This window comes from Crotalus tigris, unplaced genomic scaffold (assembly GCF_016545835.1).
Source record: "Crotalus tigris isolate CLP2741 ecotype Arizona unplaced genomic scaffold, ASM1654583v1 scf7180000024320.386069, whole genome shotgun sequence".
Lineage (NCBI taxonomy): Eukaryota > Metazoa > Chordata > Lepidosauria > Squamata > Viperidae > Crotalus > Crotalus tigris.
The window spans coordinates 311,848-329,135 of NW_024100492.1; the positions used below are offsets into that span (position 1 = coordinate 311,848).

Genomic DNA, 17,288 nt, shown 5'->3' on the forward strand with positions numbered 1-17,288 from the left:
ATTATATATTCTATTCTATTCTATTCTATTCTATTCACTCTGCTTGTCTGTCAGAGTCCCCTGCTTACCCACGGGGTTGGGCTAGATGACCTCTGAGTCCCTTCCAACTTCTACTCTACTCTAATTACATTTTAGTAAGTTGCTGGACCTGCAGAATCCGCCGGGAGGGGGCGAGGGGGGAGGCCCTTCCCAAGATCGATGGAGCCAGTACGTTCGTGTGTGTTTGTGTGTGTGTGTGTGTGTGAGAGAGGGGGGGGATAATCAGCCTCAAGACCCCCACCCTCCCTTGTGGGGGGGGGGGAGGGATGGTCTCGCTTCCCTTTCCCCCCCCCCCTCACCAAATCCGGACCTCGGAGGCGCAATTGCGCGCCCGGCTGGCGCTGCGCCCTGGTTTGGGTTCGTTCGCTTTCTTTTGGATTTTGGGGAGCGGGGGGGGGCGCAGCGGAGAAAGGGGTCGAGCGGGGGGGGTTTCCTTTCCTCCTCCTCCTCCTCCCCCCCACCCCGCAGGGACACTCCCCCAGGGAGCAGGGGGGCCCGATCCCTGCGCTTTGCTTTGGCCAAAAGAGGATGGAGAGATCTGGAGTAAAATATATTCCCAAAAAAAGGAGAGAGGAGGGGGGGGGGCGCTGTGTCTGCCTTGAAAGGTGGGGTGGGGGGGGGACCCGGCGGCCTCCCGCTGGGGGGGGGGAGAAAGACTACACTTCCCGGCATGCAGCTGTGGTCCCCTCCTCCTCCTCCCCCCTCCCTCCCTCCCTCTCTCCTCCTCCTCGGAGCGCAAAAAGCTTTGCGAGGCTAACAAAAGAGCAGCCGGCGAAGCGCAGCAGCTGGAGCGGCCGGGGTCCCCCCCCTTCCCCCCCGGCCGGCGGGGAAGGGGCGTCTGGGGTTCCCCCCCTCCCCAGGGGAGGGGCCGGAGGGGTGGGGGAGGACAGAAGAGAGCCATGGCCGGAGGGAGCCCCTGGCAGGTAGGCCGAGAGGGGCCGGGGTCTCCCCTCCCCATCCCACCCTGCCCTCCCCTCCCCTCCCTGGCCACCCCCAAGACCCCCCCTCCCCAGGTCGTGGGAAAGGGGAGGCGGAGGGCTGGGGGGGGCTGCTGCTCGTCTGCTCGGCCCCCTCCCCTTATTCTCCGGCCGTCTTTCCGGGGGGGGGAAGCCCCGGAGACCCTTCCCCCTCCCTACACACACCGACAGACAACGTCCCCTTTGCTTCCCCGGGGGAAGGGGAGGGGGGACACGGCTCTTCTGCGCAGGCGGGAGGAGGAGGGGCGGGGGGCTGGCCGGTGGTGAACGGGGGGCTTCGGACCCCCCTCTCCGTCCACTAGAGCCGGAGGCCGAGAATTAGAATAGAATATAGAATAGAATATATGGAATGGAATGGAATATAGAATAGAATAGAAAATATAGAATAGAATATAGAACAGTATAGAATACAGAATAGAATAGAATACAGAATAGAATAGAATAGAATAGAATACACAACAGAATACAGAGTAGAATAGAAAATGTAGAATAGAATAGAAGGAATAGAATAGAAAATATAGAATAGAATAGAAAATAGAATATAGAATAGAATAGAATATAGAATAGAATAGAATATAAAAGAATAGAATATACAACAGAATACAGAGTAGAATAGAAAATATACAATAGAATAGAAAATAGAGAATAGAATAGAATAGAAAACAGAATAGAATAGAATAGAAAATATAGAATAAAATAGAATAGAATACAGAATAGAATATAAAATAGAGAATAGAATATAGAATAGAATAGAATACAGACTAGAATAGAATAGAATATAAATTATAGAATAGAATCGAAAATATAGAATAGAATAGAATACAGAATAGAATAGAATAGAAATTATAGAATAGAATAGAAAATATAGAATAAAATAGAATAGAATCGAAAATATAGAATAGAATAGAATAGAATAGAATAGAATAGAATAGAATAGAATAGAATAGAATAGAAAAATAGAATTATTTGAACCCGTGCATCGGAAGCCGGTTCAGGTTTTGGCTTTCCAAAGGGCGGGGGCAGCCTGCTTCCTCCCGACTTTGGGCTCCTAGTGACCCTCCCCCCCATGGGATCCTCCTCTCTTTGGCCTCCCTCCCCCAGGGCCCTGATTGTGGGGCTCCAGGATGCAGCTCTGTGGCCCTTTTGGGGATCTCTCTCCCTCTCCCTGACTGTGGCACGGGGCTGGACTAGAAGACCTCCAAGGTCCCTATTCTATTCTATTCTATTCTATTCTATTCTATTCTATTCTATTCTATTCTATTCTATTCTATATTCTATTCTATTCTATTCTATTCTATTCTATTCTATTCTATTCTATATTCTGTTCTATTCTATTCTTATTGTATTCTATTTTATTCTATTCTCTTCTCCTCTCTCTCTCTCTCTTGCTCTCTCACTCTCTCGCTCTTTCTGCCTGGCTGTGGCAAAGGGCTGGACTAGAAGACCTCCAAGGTCCCTTCCAGCTGTATTCTGTTCTGTTCTATTTTCTATTCTGTTCTATATTCTATTCTATTCTTCTATCTTGTATTCTATTCTGTTCTATATTCTGTTCTATTCTATATTCTATTCTACTCTATTCTATTCTATTTTCTATTGTATTTTCTATTCTGTTCTTACTATTTATTCTATTCTATTCTTGCTAATTCTATTCTAATCTATTCTTAATTCTATTCTGTTCTATTCTATTCTATTCTATTCTATTCCATTCCATTCCATTCTATATTCTGTTCTGTTCTGTTCAATTGCATTCTATTTTATTCTCTTCTCTTCTCTTCTCTCTCTCTCTCTCTCTGCCTGGCTGTGGCACAGGGCTGGACTAGAAGACCTCCAAGGTCCCTATTCTATTCTATTCTATTCTATTCTATTCTATTCTATTCTATTCTATTCTATTCTATTCTATTCTATTCTATATTCTATTCTATATTCTGTTCTATTCTATTCTATATTCTGTTCTATTCTTCTATTTTCTATTCTATTCTTATTGTATTCTATTTTATTCTATTCTATTTCTCTCTCTCTCTCCCTCTCTCTCTCTCTCTATCTCTCGCTCTCTCTCTTTCTGCGTGGCTGTGGCACAGGGCTGGACTAGAAGACCTCCAAGGTCCCTTCCAGCTGTATTCTATTCTATTCTGTTCCATTTTCTATTCTGTTCTATAATCTATTCTATTCTACTATTTTATATTCTATTCTGTTCTATATTCTGTTCTATTCTATATTCTATGCTACTCTATTGTATTCTATTTTCTATTCTGTTCTTATTATTCTATTCTATTCTTCATTCCAAAATTCTATTCTATTCTATTCTGTTCTATTCTATTTGTTCTCTATATTCTATTCTGTTCTGTTCTGTTCTGTTCTATTCTAGGTAATTCTATTCTATTCTATTCTATTCTATTCTAGTCTAGTCTAGTCTAGTCTAGTCTAGTCTACTCTACTCTACTCTACTCCACTCCACTCTACTCTACTCCACTCTACTCTACTCTACTCTACTCTACTCTACTCTACTCTACTCTACTCTACTCTATTCTATTCTATTCTATTCTATTCTATTCTTTTTCTCTCTCTCTCTCTGTCTCCCTGCCTGGCTGTGATGGAACCAGGGCGGGACCCCCACCCCCGCCCAGCCCCTTCTCCCTAAGGCACCCCCTCACCTGGCTGTCCTTCTGACAGGTGCCAGCGACCTTCGCCGACGTGGCTGTCTGCTTTTCGGCCGAGGAGTGGGCAGAGCTGGCCGGATGGCAGAAGGATCTCTACCGCGACGTCATGGTGGAGAACTACCAGCTGATCTCCTCGCTGGGTAAAGCCCTGCCTGGTTGCCCCTTGGCTTCGGGGTGGGGCGGAGGGGGACGTCTGGGGCGGCCCAAGTGCACCAACCGGGGCAGAGAATCATCGAATATCAAGAGTTGGAAGGGACCTCGGAGGTCATCTAGTCCAACCCCCCCGGCTCGAGCAGGAGACTCTTCCAGCATCGTAGAATGGTAGAGTTGGAAGGGACCTCGGAGGTCATCTAGTCTGACCCCCTGCCCGAGCAGGAGGCTCTTAAAGAATCACAGAGCCGGAAGGGACCCTGGAGGTCATCTAGTCTGACCCCCCCCCCCTGCTCAAGAAGGAGACCCTTCCATTATCATAGAATGGTAGAGTTCGAAGGGACCTCGGAGGTCATCTAGTCCAGCCCCTGGCTCCAGCAGGAGCCCTTACAGAATCACAGATGGACAGAATTGGAAGGGACCTCGGAGGTCATCTAGTCCGACCCCCTGCCCAAGCAGGAGACCCTTTACAGAATCACAGAGCCAGAAAGGACCTCGGAGGTCATCTAGTCCGACCCCCTGCCCGAGCAGGAGACCCTTTACAGAATCACAGAGCCGAAAGGGACCGTGGAGGTCATCTAGTCTGACCCCCCTGCTCAAGAAGGAGACCCTTCCATTATCACAGAATGGTAGAGTTGGAAGGGACCTCGAAGGTCATCTAGTCCAACCCCCGGCTCCAGCAGGAGACCCTTACAGAATCACAGATGGACAGAGTTGGAAGGGACCTCAGAGGTCATCTAGTCCAACCCCCTGCCCGAAGCAGGAGACCCTTACAGAATCACGGAGCTGGAAGGGACCCTGCAGGTCCTCTAGTCTGACCTCCCCCCCCCCGGCTCCTTACAGAATCATAGACAGGCAGACAGTTGGAAGGGATCTCAGAGGTCTTCTAGTCCAACCCCCTGCTCGAGCAGGAGAACCCATACCGTCTCAGACAAGGGACTGGCTAGCCTCTTCTTAAAAACCTGCAGGGATGGAGCGCCCACGATTTCTGGTGGCAAGCTGTTCCACCGGTTCATTGTCCTCCCTGTCAGGAAGTTCCTCCTTAATTACAGGTTGCTCCTCTCTCTGATCAGTTTCCAACCCTGGTTTCTCGCCCTGCCCTCTGGGGCTTGGGAGAATAAGTTGACCCCCTTTTCTTCGTGGCAGCCCCCCCCCAAATACTGGAAGAACTGCTATCCTGTCTCCCCTATTTCTTCTTTTCTTTAGACCAGCCAGACCCCAAATCCCGCAGCCGTTCTTCCTGTGTTTTAGCCTCCAGGTCTTGGATCCACTTAGTTAAGTGGTTCTCCACCTGTGGGTCGGGACCCCATTTGGGGTCGAATGACCATTTCACGGGGGTCGCCAAACAACGCAATCCGCCATTTTTTCCCCCTTTTCCTTAGCTGTGCTCCTCCCTTTTATTCTATTGGCTTTGGAAAGCCAATAGAATAGGCTCTCTTGAATAGAGTCTAACTCTATTGGCTTTCCAAAGCCAATAGGAATGGTCCAGGCTGTCTCTGCCCTGCTGAGCCCGCCAAAAGTCCCATTCTGCAAACGGTGCTGCACCAGTTGAGTAGTCCTCGACTTACGACCGGTTGAGTAGTCCTCGACTTACGACCGGTTGGGGGTCGCGGCATTAAAAAGGTTGAGAACCACTGTCAGTTGATCTTCTCTGAATTTTTTTCTTCCAAACTCTCTACCTCTTTTTTGGGATATGGGGACCAAAATTAGCTGCCGTATTCCAGGTGTAGCCCCGCTAGGGTTTTAATAAAGCGGGACTGATCTTGATTCTGGGCCTCTGTTTACACAACCTAGGATTGTGTGAGCTTTTTTTTTTTGGCTGCTGCTGCACACGGCTGGCTCCGGGCCCAGGGATCGCCCACTAGGACTCCGAGGTCCATCTCTCAGTTACTAAGAGGATCCGAGGCCCGGAGACTCAAACCTACGAAGAACGGCTACGGGACTTGGATTTGGCTAGTCCAGTGGTTCTCAACCTTTTTAATGCCGCGAGCCCCCACCGGTCGTAATTCGAGGACTACTCAACTGGTCGTAAGTCGAGGACTACTCAACTGGTGCAGCACCATTTGCAGAATGGGACTTTGGGCGGGCTCAGCAGGGCAGAGACAGCCTGGACAATTCCTATTGGCTTTGGAAAGCCCATAGAATGAGACTCTATTCAAGAGAGTCTCTACTATTGGCTTTCCAAAGCCAATAGAATAAAAGGGAGTAGCATAGCTAAGAAAAAGGGGGGGGGGGAAATGGCGGACTGCGTTGTTTGGCGACCCCCGTGAAATGGTTGTTTGACCCCAAATGGGGTCCCGACCCACAGGTGGAGAACCACTGGGCTAGTCTAAAGGAAAGAAGAAGCAGGGGAGACATGACAGCAGCGTTCCAGTATTGGGGGGGGGGGCTGTCCCAAAGAGAGGGTTGTTCACCAGTGCACCAGAGGGCAGGACGAGAAACCATGGTTGGAAACTGACCACAGGGAGAAGCAAGCTGGAATTCAGGAGAAAGTTCCCAACAGGGAGGACAATTCACCGGTGGAACAGCCTGCCACCAGAAAGCGTGGGCGCTCCATCACTTTTTAAGAAGAGACTGGAAAGCAACGCGAAGACTTCACGCGACGTTGATTCTGCACCTCCGTTGACGTAACCCTAGGATCGTTGTTAGCTTTATCGATAAAGGTGTATACAAAACACATTCTGTCGCGTTGATTTGAATACATATATGGAGGGTGGGGGGGAAGTCAGGAATGCGTGAAGCACGCTTAGGAGGTTAAAGTCATTTGAAAGATTTTTTTTCTTTCTTTCCTTCCTGCAAGATACTAGTTATTTTTTTCCCCCCTCCTTTACAATCTCGGCGTTTGTCCGAGAAGCTTATCACTGTTTAAGAAACAATTGTGAATAAGTGGAGACAAGGACGTCAAGGCAGGACAAGAAACAACGGATGGAAACTAGCCAAGGAGAGAAGCAACCTAGAACTAAGGAGAAACTTCCTGACAGTGAGAACAATTAACCCGTGGAACCACCTGCCTCCAGAAGCTCTGAATGCTCCAACCCTGGAGGTTTTGAAGAAGAGACTGGACAGCCATTTGTCTGAAATGGTGTAGGGTTTCCTGGCTGAGCAGGGGGTTGGACTAGATGACCTCCAAGGTCCCTTCCAACTTTATTATTATTATTATTATTATTATTATTATTATTATTATTATTATTATTATTATCATTCCTCGCACAGTCAGCCAGATGTTCAGACTGGATTTGGCATTTTGTCTACCTATCGAGTCCTTACCCAGGACCTGGGATAGGCAGATGTGGATGTTTGATGGTATTACAGGTATCGTCGCAGGATGGAAGCAGTTCCTAGTAAGGCCGCCTTTGCAATTGACTAATAGCGAATTTGTCAATGCCAATGGTGTTCAAGTGGTGCTCCAGTTGTTTTGGGATTGCACCCAAGGCGCCTATGACTATTGGTACTACCCTTGCTTGCTTTTGCCACAGTCTTTCTATTTCTATTTGTAGGTCTTTGTATTTTGTTATCTTCTCCAGTTCTTTCTCTTCTATTCTGCTATCTCTTATTATTATTATTATTATTATTATTATTATTATTATTATTATCATCATCATCATCATGAAGAGACTGGACAGCCATTTGTCTGAAATGGTCTGGGGTTTCCTGCCTGAGCAGGGGGTTGGACTAGATGACCTCCAAGGTCCTTTCCCACTTTATTATTATTATTATCATCATCATCATCATCATCATGAAGAGACTGGACAGCCATTTATCTGAAATGGTCTGGGGTTTCCTGCCTGAGCAGGGGGCTGGACTACATGACCTCCAAGGTCCCTTCTAACTTTATTATTATTATTATTATTATTATTATTATTATTATTACTATCATCAACATGAAGAGACTGGACAGCCATTTATCTGAAATGGTCTGGGGTTTCCTACCTGAGCAGGGGGTTGGACTACATGACCTCCAAGGTCCCTTCTCACTTTATTATTATTATTATGAAGAGACTGGACAGCTATTTGTCCGAAATGGTGTAGAGTTTCCTGCCTGAGCAGGGGGTTGGACTACATGACCTCCAAGGTCCCTTCTAACTTGATGATGATGAAGAAGAGATGGGACAGCCATTTGTCTGAAATGGTCTGGGGTTTCCTGTCTGAGCAGCGGGTTGGACTAGATGACCTCCAAGGTCCCTTCCAACTTTATCATTGTTGTTGTTGTTGTTGTTGTTGTTGTTGTTATTATTATTATTATTATTATCATGCTTCTGGAAGATTTTGCCAATGGACTTTGTGGAGGCAGCCCCAAAGGCAACGAGGGGGGGTATTTCGAAAAAAGGGGGGTCTTTTGGGCTGTTGCTTGCTCCCCCCCAACACCTGTCTCTGCTTTTGTCCCTCTGCAGAATGCCTGCTGGCCATCCCAGAATTGCTGTCCCAGCTGGCACAAGGTGAAGTGCCCCGGATCGGGACCGTGGCACCCCCGGAGCAGGACGGGGACAGCCCAGGTAAACGGGGGGGGGAGGTTCCGGGCAGGGCATTGGTGGTGGGGGGGGTTGTCTCTGCAGTGATGGGATTTCAAATACCTGAGCAACCGGTTCTCTTATTGGATGCAAGCCTGGGCCTCCGAGGCCTAGAACGGACTTCCGGAAGTGGCATCCACGCACTTCCGGCGGGCCGTTCGAGGCCTGGGAGGCCTCCTCCAGGCCTCCGAGGGCTAGAACAGACTTCCGGAAGTGGCATCCACGCACTTCCGTCGGGCCGTTCTAGGCTGGGGAGGCGTCCTCCAGGCCTCCGACGCCTAGAATGGACTTCCGGAAGTGGCATCCACACACTTCTGGTGGGCCGTTCAAGGCCTGGGAGGCCTCCTCCAGGCCTCCGAGGCCTCGAATGGACTTCCGGAAGGGCATCCACGCACTTCTGGCGGGCCGTTCTAGGCTGGGGAGGCCTCCTTCAGGCTTCTGAGGCCTAGAACGGACTTCTGGAAGTGGCATCCACGCACTTCCGGCGGGCCGTTCTAGGCTGGGCAGGCCTCCTTCAGGCCTCTGAGGCCTAGAACGGACTTCCAGAAGTGGCATCCATGCACTTCCAGTGGGCCGTTCTAGGCTGGGGAGGCCTCCTTCAGGCCTGGGAGGCCTAGAATGGACTTCCAGAAGTGGCATCCACGCACTTCTGGCGGGCCGTTCTAGGCTGGGGAGGCCTCCTCCAGGCCTGCGAGGCCTAGAACGGACTTCTGGAAGTGGCATCCACGCACTTCCGGCGGGCCGTTCTAGGCTGGGGAGGCCTCCTCCAGGCCTGCGAGGCCTAGAACGGACTTCTGAAAGTGGCATCCATCCACTTCTGATGCGCCGTTATAGGCCTGGGAGGCCTCCTCCAGGCCTCCGAGGCCTAGAACGGACTTCCAGAATTGGCATCCACGCACCTGATGGGCCGTTCTAGGCCTGGGAGGCCTCCGAGGCCTATAACGGACTTCCAGAAGCAGTGTGCATTCAGCCGGTTCTCTGAAGTCAGCAAATTTTAGCTTCCGGTTCTGCCCAAGCGGTGCAAACCAGCTGAATCCTACCACTGGGTCTCTGTGTTTCTGCACGGGCTCAGGGCGTTGGGAGGATGATTCTACCTGGATGGAGTCATTTCTTCCCGGGACGCCAAAAGGCAAAGATGGGGTTTGCTAGGGGTTTGTGGAGATGCGGAGTTTAGAAATATGAAATATAAATAGGGAGGGAGGGAAGGAGGGAGGGAAGGAAGGAAGGAAGGAAGGAAGGAGAAGGAAAGGCAAAAGAAGGATGGAAGGAATTAAAGAAAGAGAAAGAATAGAGAAGAAAAGAAAGAAGAAAGGAAGAGAAGAAAGAATAGAAAATAGACAAAGGGAGGAAAAAGAGAAAAAGAAAAGGCAAAGAGAAAAAAGGAAGGAAAAAAGAAAGAAAGGAAAAAGAAAAGACAAAGAAGACACAGAGAATCGAGAGAAAAAGAAAATAGGAAGAAAAAAGGATGGAAGGAGAAAGAAAATCAAGAGAAAAAGAAAAGACAAAGGAAAACAGAAAGGGAAGGAAGGAAGGAAGGAAAGATAGAAAAGATGAAAGGAGAAAGAAAGAAAAAGAGAAAAAAAGGAAGGAAGGAAAGAAAGAAAGGAAAGAAAAGAAAGAAAAAGCAAAGAAGGAAGGAAAGAAAGAAAAGAAAGAGGAAGGAAGGAGGAAGGAAGGAAAGAAAGAAAGAAAGAAAAAGGAAGGAAAGAAAGAAAAGAAGGAAGGAAAGAAAGGAAAAAAACAAAGGAAAGAAAGGAAGGAAGGAAGGAAGGAAAAAGGAAGGAAGGAATGAAAGAAAAGAAAGAGAAAGAGGAAGGAAAGGAAGGAAGGAAGGAAAGAAAAAGAAAGAAAGAAAGAAAGAAAGAAAGAAAGAAAGAAAGAAAGAAAGAAAGAAAGAAAGAAAGAAAGAAAGAGGAGAAATATCCCATCCGGACTTTGTGGGCAAGGGGGTCCCCAAAGTCCGGAGGGGATGGAATCTCTCTTTTTGTGGTGCAAACCCACCCGGGAAGCAGCTCCAGAGGGAGGAAGGGGGGGGGGAGAAATCTCCAGTCAGGGAGGTGGGGGAGGTTTCCTATGTCAGAGCTTCCCCAGATGTGCTGGGTTCAATAACCCCCCCTCTGGGTGATGTGTCTCCTTGCAGCTGTGAGAGCGGAGCAGAAGGAGCAGACCACCGAGGATCTTCCCGGGGTTTCCGAGGAGACGAAGAAGACCCGCGCCGTCCCCCCTTCCTCGACAGCAGTTACGAAGCCCAAGAGGCCGGTTTCAAAGTCCAGAGGAAGGGCGCCCCCTGCAGGGGAAGGGGAGGCCACCTCGGAGCAGAAGGCCGGCCCTCGGAAGCGGGAGAAGCCCTACAAGTGCCCCAAGTGCCGAAGAAGCTTCCTGGGACGCATCGCCTTGGCTGCCCACCGTCGTCTCCACGTCCGCAAGTGGTCCCGGACCGTCCCCCCGGCAGCCGGACGCTCACCACACGCCACAGATCTGGCTGGGCCCCAGGAGGGTGAGACGGGCACCGGGGCCAGCCCCTTCCCCGGCAGCCAGGGCGAGGGCACGCTGCCCTTCTGGCCAGAGATGGCCTTGCACCAGCAGGGCCCGCCGGCGGCCAGCTTCAACCCTTGGGCCCTCGGCTACGGGCCCCAGCCGCTGCCCGGCCACCAGGCGCCCGGCCTTCTGAGCAACGGGGAGTTTATCTGTGACCAATGCGGCTGGAGCTTCCACGGCTGGGAGGAGCTGGTCACCCACCAGATGGCCCACATGGCCGCCGAGGGGATTGCCGGCTCGGTGCCCAAGGCGGAGGCGTTGGCCCACCTGGCCACCGACCGGCCGTACGCCTGCGCGCAGTGCGGCAAGAGCTTCCGGCACAAGCCCAACCTGCTGGCCCACCGGCAAGTGCATACTGGCGAGCGGCGCTACCAGTGTCAGGAGTGTGGCAAGTCCTTCGGGAGCAAGGCCTACCTGGCCTCCCACCAGCACATCCACACCGGCGAAAAGCCGTATGTCTGCGTCCAGTGCGGGAAGAGCTTCCGTCACAAGCCCAACCTCATCTCCCACCAGAAAATCCACTCGCGGGAGCCCCTGGCCCACGGTAGCCCGCACCCCCTCGAGGCCTTCAACGGGGAGCCGTTCCCCAGCCAGCAACGCCCGTCCCCCGAATCTCTGGGCCTGGACCCCTTCCAGCACGCACGCCCGGCGGCAGAGGCCTTCCTGCCCTGCGTCCGGGGCGCCACGCCGTTGCCCCAGCTGGCCGGCGTCCTTCCTCCGCCCTCGCCCCAGCCGGCGGTGGACCGCCCCTTCGTTTGCCCAGTGTGCGGCAAGCAGTTCCGATGCAAGCCCTACCTGGTGGCCCACATCCGGATCCACACCGGGGAGAAGCCGTACGCCTGCAGCCGCTGCCCGAAGCGCTTCTCCCAGAAGTCGAACCTGGTCTCGCACGAGCGCCTCCACACGGGCGAGAAGCCCTACGCCTGTCCGCTCTGCCCGCGCGTCTTCAGCCAAGGCTCCAACATGCGGGCGCATCAACGCAGCCACAGAAACATAACCGGGGCCGAGATGGAAGCGGTTCTCCGCCCGGGATACCCAGCCCAACAGATCCAGCAGCCAAATTAGAGGAGGGGGGGGATCTCTCTGCTGCTGGTGCGCCGCGTCTGTGCGTCTCTCTCCCTCCCACCCTCGACCTTTGCGCATAGGCGTCTCAAGCCGCGCCGAGGTGTGTCCCTGAGCCCCCCTGGATGTTGGGTAGAAGATGCCTCTCTGGGGGTGGGCGAGAGGGACCCCAGCCCTTGGCACCTTGGCCTAGGGTCCCGGAGAGCTGGGGAGGAGACACTGTAGCTGTGTAGGATTGAGCCGGTATTCGGAGAGACTCGGGAGCTCGGAGCTCTGTTGCGGAGTGGCGGGAATACTCGGAACGCAGACCTGACAAGAGTTGGAAGGGACCTCGGGAGGTCTTCTAGTCCAGTCCCCTTGCTCAAGCTGAATGCCAGACAAATGGCTGTCCTCAAGCTCTGGAAAAGTTCCCGAGATGGAGCAAAATGGGAGGGGGGGCGAGTGAGTATTCCGCAGGAGAAGCTCTGGAGATGGTGGAAAATCGGGATGAGCGCCCGTAGGCGGACTGGTTGCCCAGAGTGCCAGTTTAGAGAGGTTACATACAAGGGGCAAAGATTTGGCGTATCCCCCTGCCTCTCGGTGTTAACCCTTGGCCAGTCTCCAAGGGCCGTCCCACCGGGGAGAAGGAGCCTGTAAATGAAGGAGGAGGGCAGGTTCCGCGAATGGTGCCTCCCGCCGCGGTGTGATCGGTACGGGCCCCCCCGGTTTCACTGCGCGACACCGCCAAACGTACGACTTAAAAAACAGAGAGCAGGAGTTCGTCCATCTCCTGGTCCATCTCCGAGAATCAGAAGATACGACCCCCCCCCCGGAATCTTCTGGATCTCTCAGGGGGGGCTGTGTCCTAGCCCCTCCTTGGTCCATTGTACCAGCCTGAACTTCACGTAGGCAAAGCTATTTTGTTATTTATAGTAAGCGTAGAATTTGGGAGCAGAGGCTGGGGGTGTCCGGTTCCAATTCCCGACGTTGGTCGGCAGCGGTAGGCGTAGTAGCTCTGCTCCGGAAACTGACCTGTTCGCGTTTTCCACCGAGTTCCTACTGTATATTCTTTAAAGAATGACAATAAAGCGGTAGATGTTACTTTTGAAAGGCCAGGCTGAGCTTACTTATGTTTAGTTTAGTTTAGTTTACTTTAGTTTAGTTAGTTTCAATTTAATTTAATTTAATTTAACTTAATTTACTATAGTATAGTAATAGTATAATATAGTATAGTATGGTATGGTATGGTATATTTTTTATTTTGTTTAACTTTATTTTAATATTTATTTTTTATTTTTATTTCAATTTCAATTTTATTTTATTTTAATTATTTTATTTTAGTTTTATTTTATTGTGTATTTTATTTTATTGTATATTTTATTTTTTATTTTAATTTATTTATTTTATTTTACTTATTTGTATTTTATTATTTTATTCATTACCTATATTATTATACAAATACGATTACTATACTATACAATACTATACTGTTTATTATTTATCATTTTATTATTTTATTTAACATTATTTTAATTTTAATTTTATTTTGTTGTTTTATTTGTATTTTATTTCATTTCAGTTTTATTTTATCTTATTTTATTTTAATTTAATTCTATTTTCGATTTTACTTTTATTTATGTTGTTTTGTTTGATTTATTTTTACTTTCTTTTTTATTTTATTTTCTATTTTTTATTCTGTTTTCGATTTTATTTATTATTGCTTTATTTTTTTATTTTATTTTGTTTTGTTTCTTTTATTTTACTTGTTTGTATTTGACTTGTCTTTTATTATTTTATTCATTTTTTTACAGGACTACCTATATTATACTAACGTGATACGATACTCTATTATACGGTACGATACTATAAAATAAAATACGATACGATACTATACGATACTATACTATATTTTTAATTTTATTTTATTTAACATTGTTTTTATTTTATTTTATTTATTTTATTTTTATTTTATTTCATTTCAATTTTATTTTTTTATTTTATTTTTATTTTCTATATTTTATTTTATTTTTATTTTAATAATTTTATGTTACGTTATTTATTTGTATTTTATTGTTTTATTCATTTTATATATTATTATAAAAATATGATTACTATACTATACTATTTATTTTTTATTATTTTAACATTTTAATTTTTTATTTCATTTGTACTTGATTTCACTTCAGTTTTATTTATCTTTTTTATTTTTTATTTTATTTTAATTCTATTTTCGATTTTATTTTGATTTATTATTTATTTTTATTTTATTTGTATTTGTATTCTATTTTATTTTATTCTATTTTTGATTTTATTTTGATTTTATTTTATTACTTTATTTTTATTTTATTAATTTTATGGTTTTATTTATTTTATTTTACTGTCTTTTATTATTTTATTCATTTTTTTTACAGGACTACCTATATTATACTAACACGATACGATACAATACTATACGATACTATAAAATAAAATACGATACGATGCGTACTATACGATACTACACTATATTTTTTATTTTATTTAACATTTTAATTTGATTTATTTTTAATTTAATTTAATTTTTATTTTATTTATTTTATTTGTGTTTTATGTCATTTCAGTTTTATTTTATTTTTTATTTCATTTCATTTTAATTCTATTTTCGATTTTATTTTTATTATTTTATTTTATTTTTATTTGTATTCTATTTTCAATTTTATTTTTGTTTCATTTTATTACTTGATCTTTATTTTATTAATTTTATGGTTTTATTTATTTTATTTTACTGGTTTGTATTTCATTGGTCTTTTATTATTTTATTGCTTTTTTTACAGGACTACCTATATTATACTAACATGATACGATACGATACTATAAAATAAAATACAACACGATACATACTATACGATACTATACAATATTTTTTATTTTATTTAACATTATTTTAATTGTATTTATTTTTAATTTTTATTTTATTTTTTATTTATTTTTTTAATTTCAGTTTTATTTTATTTATTTTTGATTTCATTTTAATTTAATTCTATTTTTGATTTTATTTTTATTTATTTTATTTATTTTTTATTTTTTATTTGTATTCTATTTTCGATTTTATTTTTATTTCATTTTATTACTTGATCTTTATTTTATTAATTTTATGGTTTTATTTGTTTTATTTTACTGGTTTGTATTTCATTTGTCTTTTACTATTTTATTGGTTTTTTTTTTACAGGACTACCTATATTATATTATACTAACACGGTACGATACGATAGTATAAAATAAAATACGACACGATACATACTATACAGTACTATACTACATTTTTTATTTTATTTAACATTATTTTAATTGTATTTATTTTTTATTTTATTTTATTTTATACGACCGCAATTGGTTGAGACCTTCCTTCAGAGACTTTTGCCCCCATTTTAACACTTCTCTGGCCAACCCTTGTGAGATCGTCGGACCTTTTTTTTTGAGTGCCGGTGTTAAGTCTGAGCGGTCACTCAAGGGACCGTAAGTCAAGGATGACCTGCATAATATAATAAATAAATACAATAAATATGATATAATGTAATGAGGTAATCTACATATGATATGATATATGATATATAATTAATATAGATTATAGGAGTAGGAGTTACTTGGAAAATATTATAATATACTACAATATAGATATACCATACCTTACTATAATACAGTGGTGGCGAACCTATGACACGGGTGCCAGAGGCGGCACTCGGAGCCCTCTCTGTGGGCGCACGCGCCGTCGCCCCAGTCCTAGGCCGTCAGCTGGGTTTTATAAAACCTTTTCGCTTTAGGCCTCCGCCACTGTGTACAAAAAAAAAGGTTCAATCAGTCAATTTCAACTTCTTGTGGGGAAAAAAAAAGATCTCGCAAAGTTGGAATTGATTGATTGAACTTTTTAGTCCCACCCAGTCTGCCGTGACCACCGCAGCCACGCCCACCCAATTGGCCATGCCCACCCAATGGGCCACACCCACCCGGCACTCAACGATGCATAAGTGGGTTTTGGGTTGCAGTTTGGGCATGCGGTCTCTAAAAGGTTCACCATCACTGCTATAATATAATATAATGTAATGTAATATAGTGTAGTATAATATAGTATAATATATAATTAATATTATATATTATAGGAATAGGATTTACTTGGAAAATATACTATACTGTACTACATATAATATATATTATAGGAGGAATTACTTGGAAAATATTATAATATACTCTAATTATATATATATATATATATGTTTTCTGAGGTTTTCGCGGGGAGTTATATGTAGGTCTTTGGTTGTTCGGGTTTTCTCCCGCGAAAAATTGGAAGTGTCTTGGCGACGTTTCGACGAAGTCCCATTCGTCATCTTCAGGCTGGTGTTTTCAGCTTCATGCTTCGAGGAGCAATGTGTGGTCTTAGCTGTTTCTTCCTTTTAACTGCCAGTGGGGGTATGAACTGATTGGGTGGGAGCTTGGCTGTGTTCTGATTGGGTGGAGGTGTGTTCTGATTGGTTAGGGGCTTGGCTGTGCTCTGATTAATAATAATGGCGGGTTTCCAAATGGCTGGTAGGTGGGAGGTATCATCTCGCTTGTTCATGCTGTGTGGACATTAACCCGCCCTTATTGACAAACGACTCCCTAACACAAAAAATGATACCAGACCCATACTCACAAAAACCACACAGGATGTCACCACCACACATCCACGAAAAAAGCAAACCCAAAGCCACACCGATGATGAGGCACAACCACAAACCAGAAGGCAGACCACAGCTGCATCATTAGCCACTTTAAACCCCTCCAATCCATACATGAAGCAAACTGACACCCTCCATGAAGATGAGGCACGACCACGAACGCGAAGCCAAAAAATAGCAAGGCAGCCCAAAATCTTAAACCCCCCTGCAACTCAGACTAACCTGAGCACAACCAAACAGAACACTCCCCCAGCCAATCAGCACAGCAACAGCCAACAACCCCCAGCCAATCAGAGCACAGCCAGCCCCTAACCATCAGAACACACCTCCACCCAATCAGAACACAGCCAAGCTCCCACCCAATCAGTTCATACCCCCACTGGCAGTTAAAAGGAAGAAACAGCTAAGACCACACATTGCTCCTCAAAGCACGAAGCTGAAAACACCAGCCTGAAGTTAATATAATAGGAGTAGGAGTTGCTTGGAAAATATAATATACTATAATAGAATATATATACCATACCATACTAAATATACTATAATATATAATTAATATTTTATATTATAGGAGTAGGAGTTACTTGGAAAATATTATAATGTACTATACTATACTATAATATATAATTAATATAGGAGTAGGAGTTACCTGCAAAATATAATATACTATAATTATATATATATATACCA

At 45.3% G+C, this 17,288-nt stretch overlaps 1 protein-coding gene across 1 annotated transcript; it reads left to right on the forward strand.

The window, feature by feature from the left end:
* Positions 1-781: 781 nt before the first annotated feature.
* On the forward strand, positions 782-13,020 carry LOC120299901 (replication initiator 1-like). Its single transcript, XM_039325195.1, has 4 exons — positions 782-962; positions 3,687-3,813; positions 8,215-8,316; positions 10,472-13,020. Exons 1-4 carry the CDS (start codon positions 939-941, stop codon positions 11,932-11,934), a joined length of 1,716 nt encoding a protein of 571 aa, XP_039181129.1. The 5' UTR covers positions 782-938; the 3' UTR covers positions 11,935-13,020.
* The last annotated feature ends 4,268 nt before the right edge of the window (positions 13,021-17,288 follow it).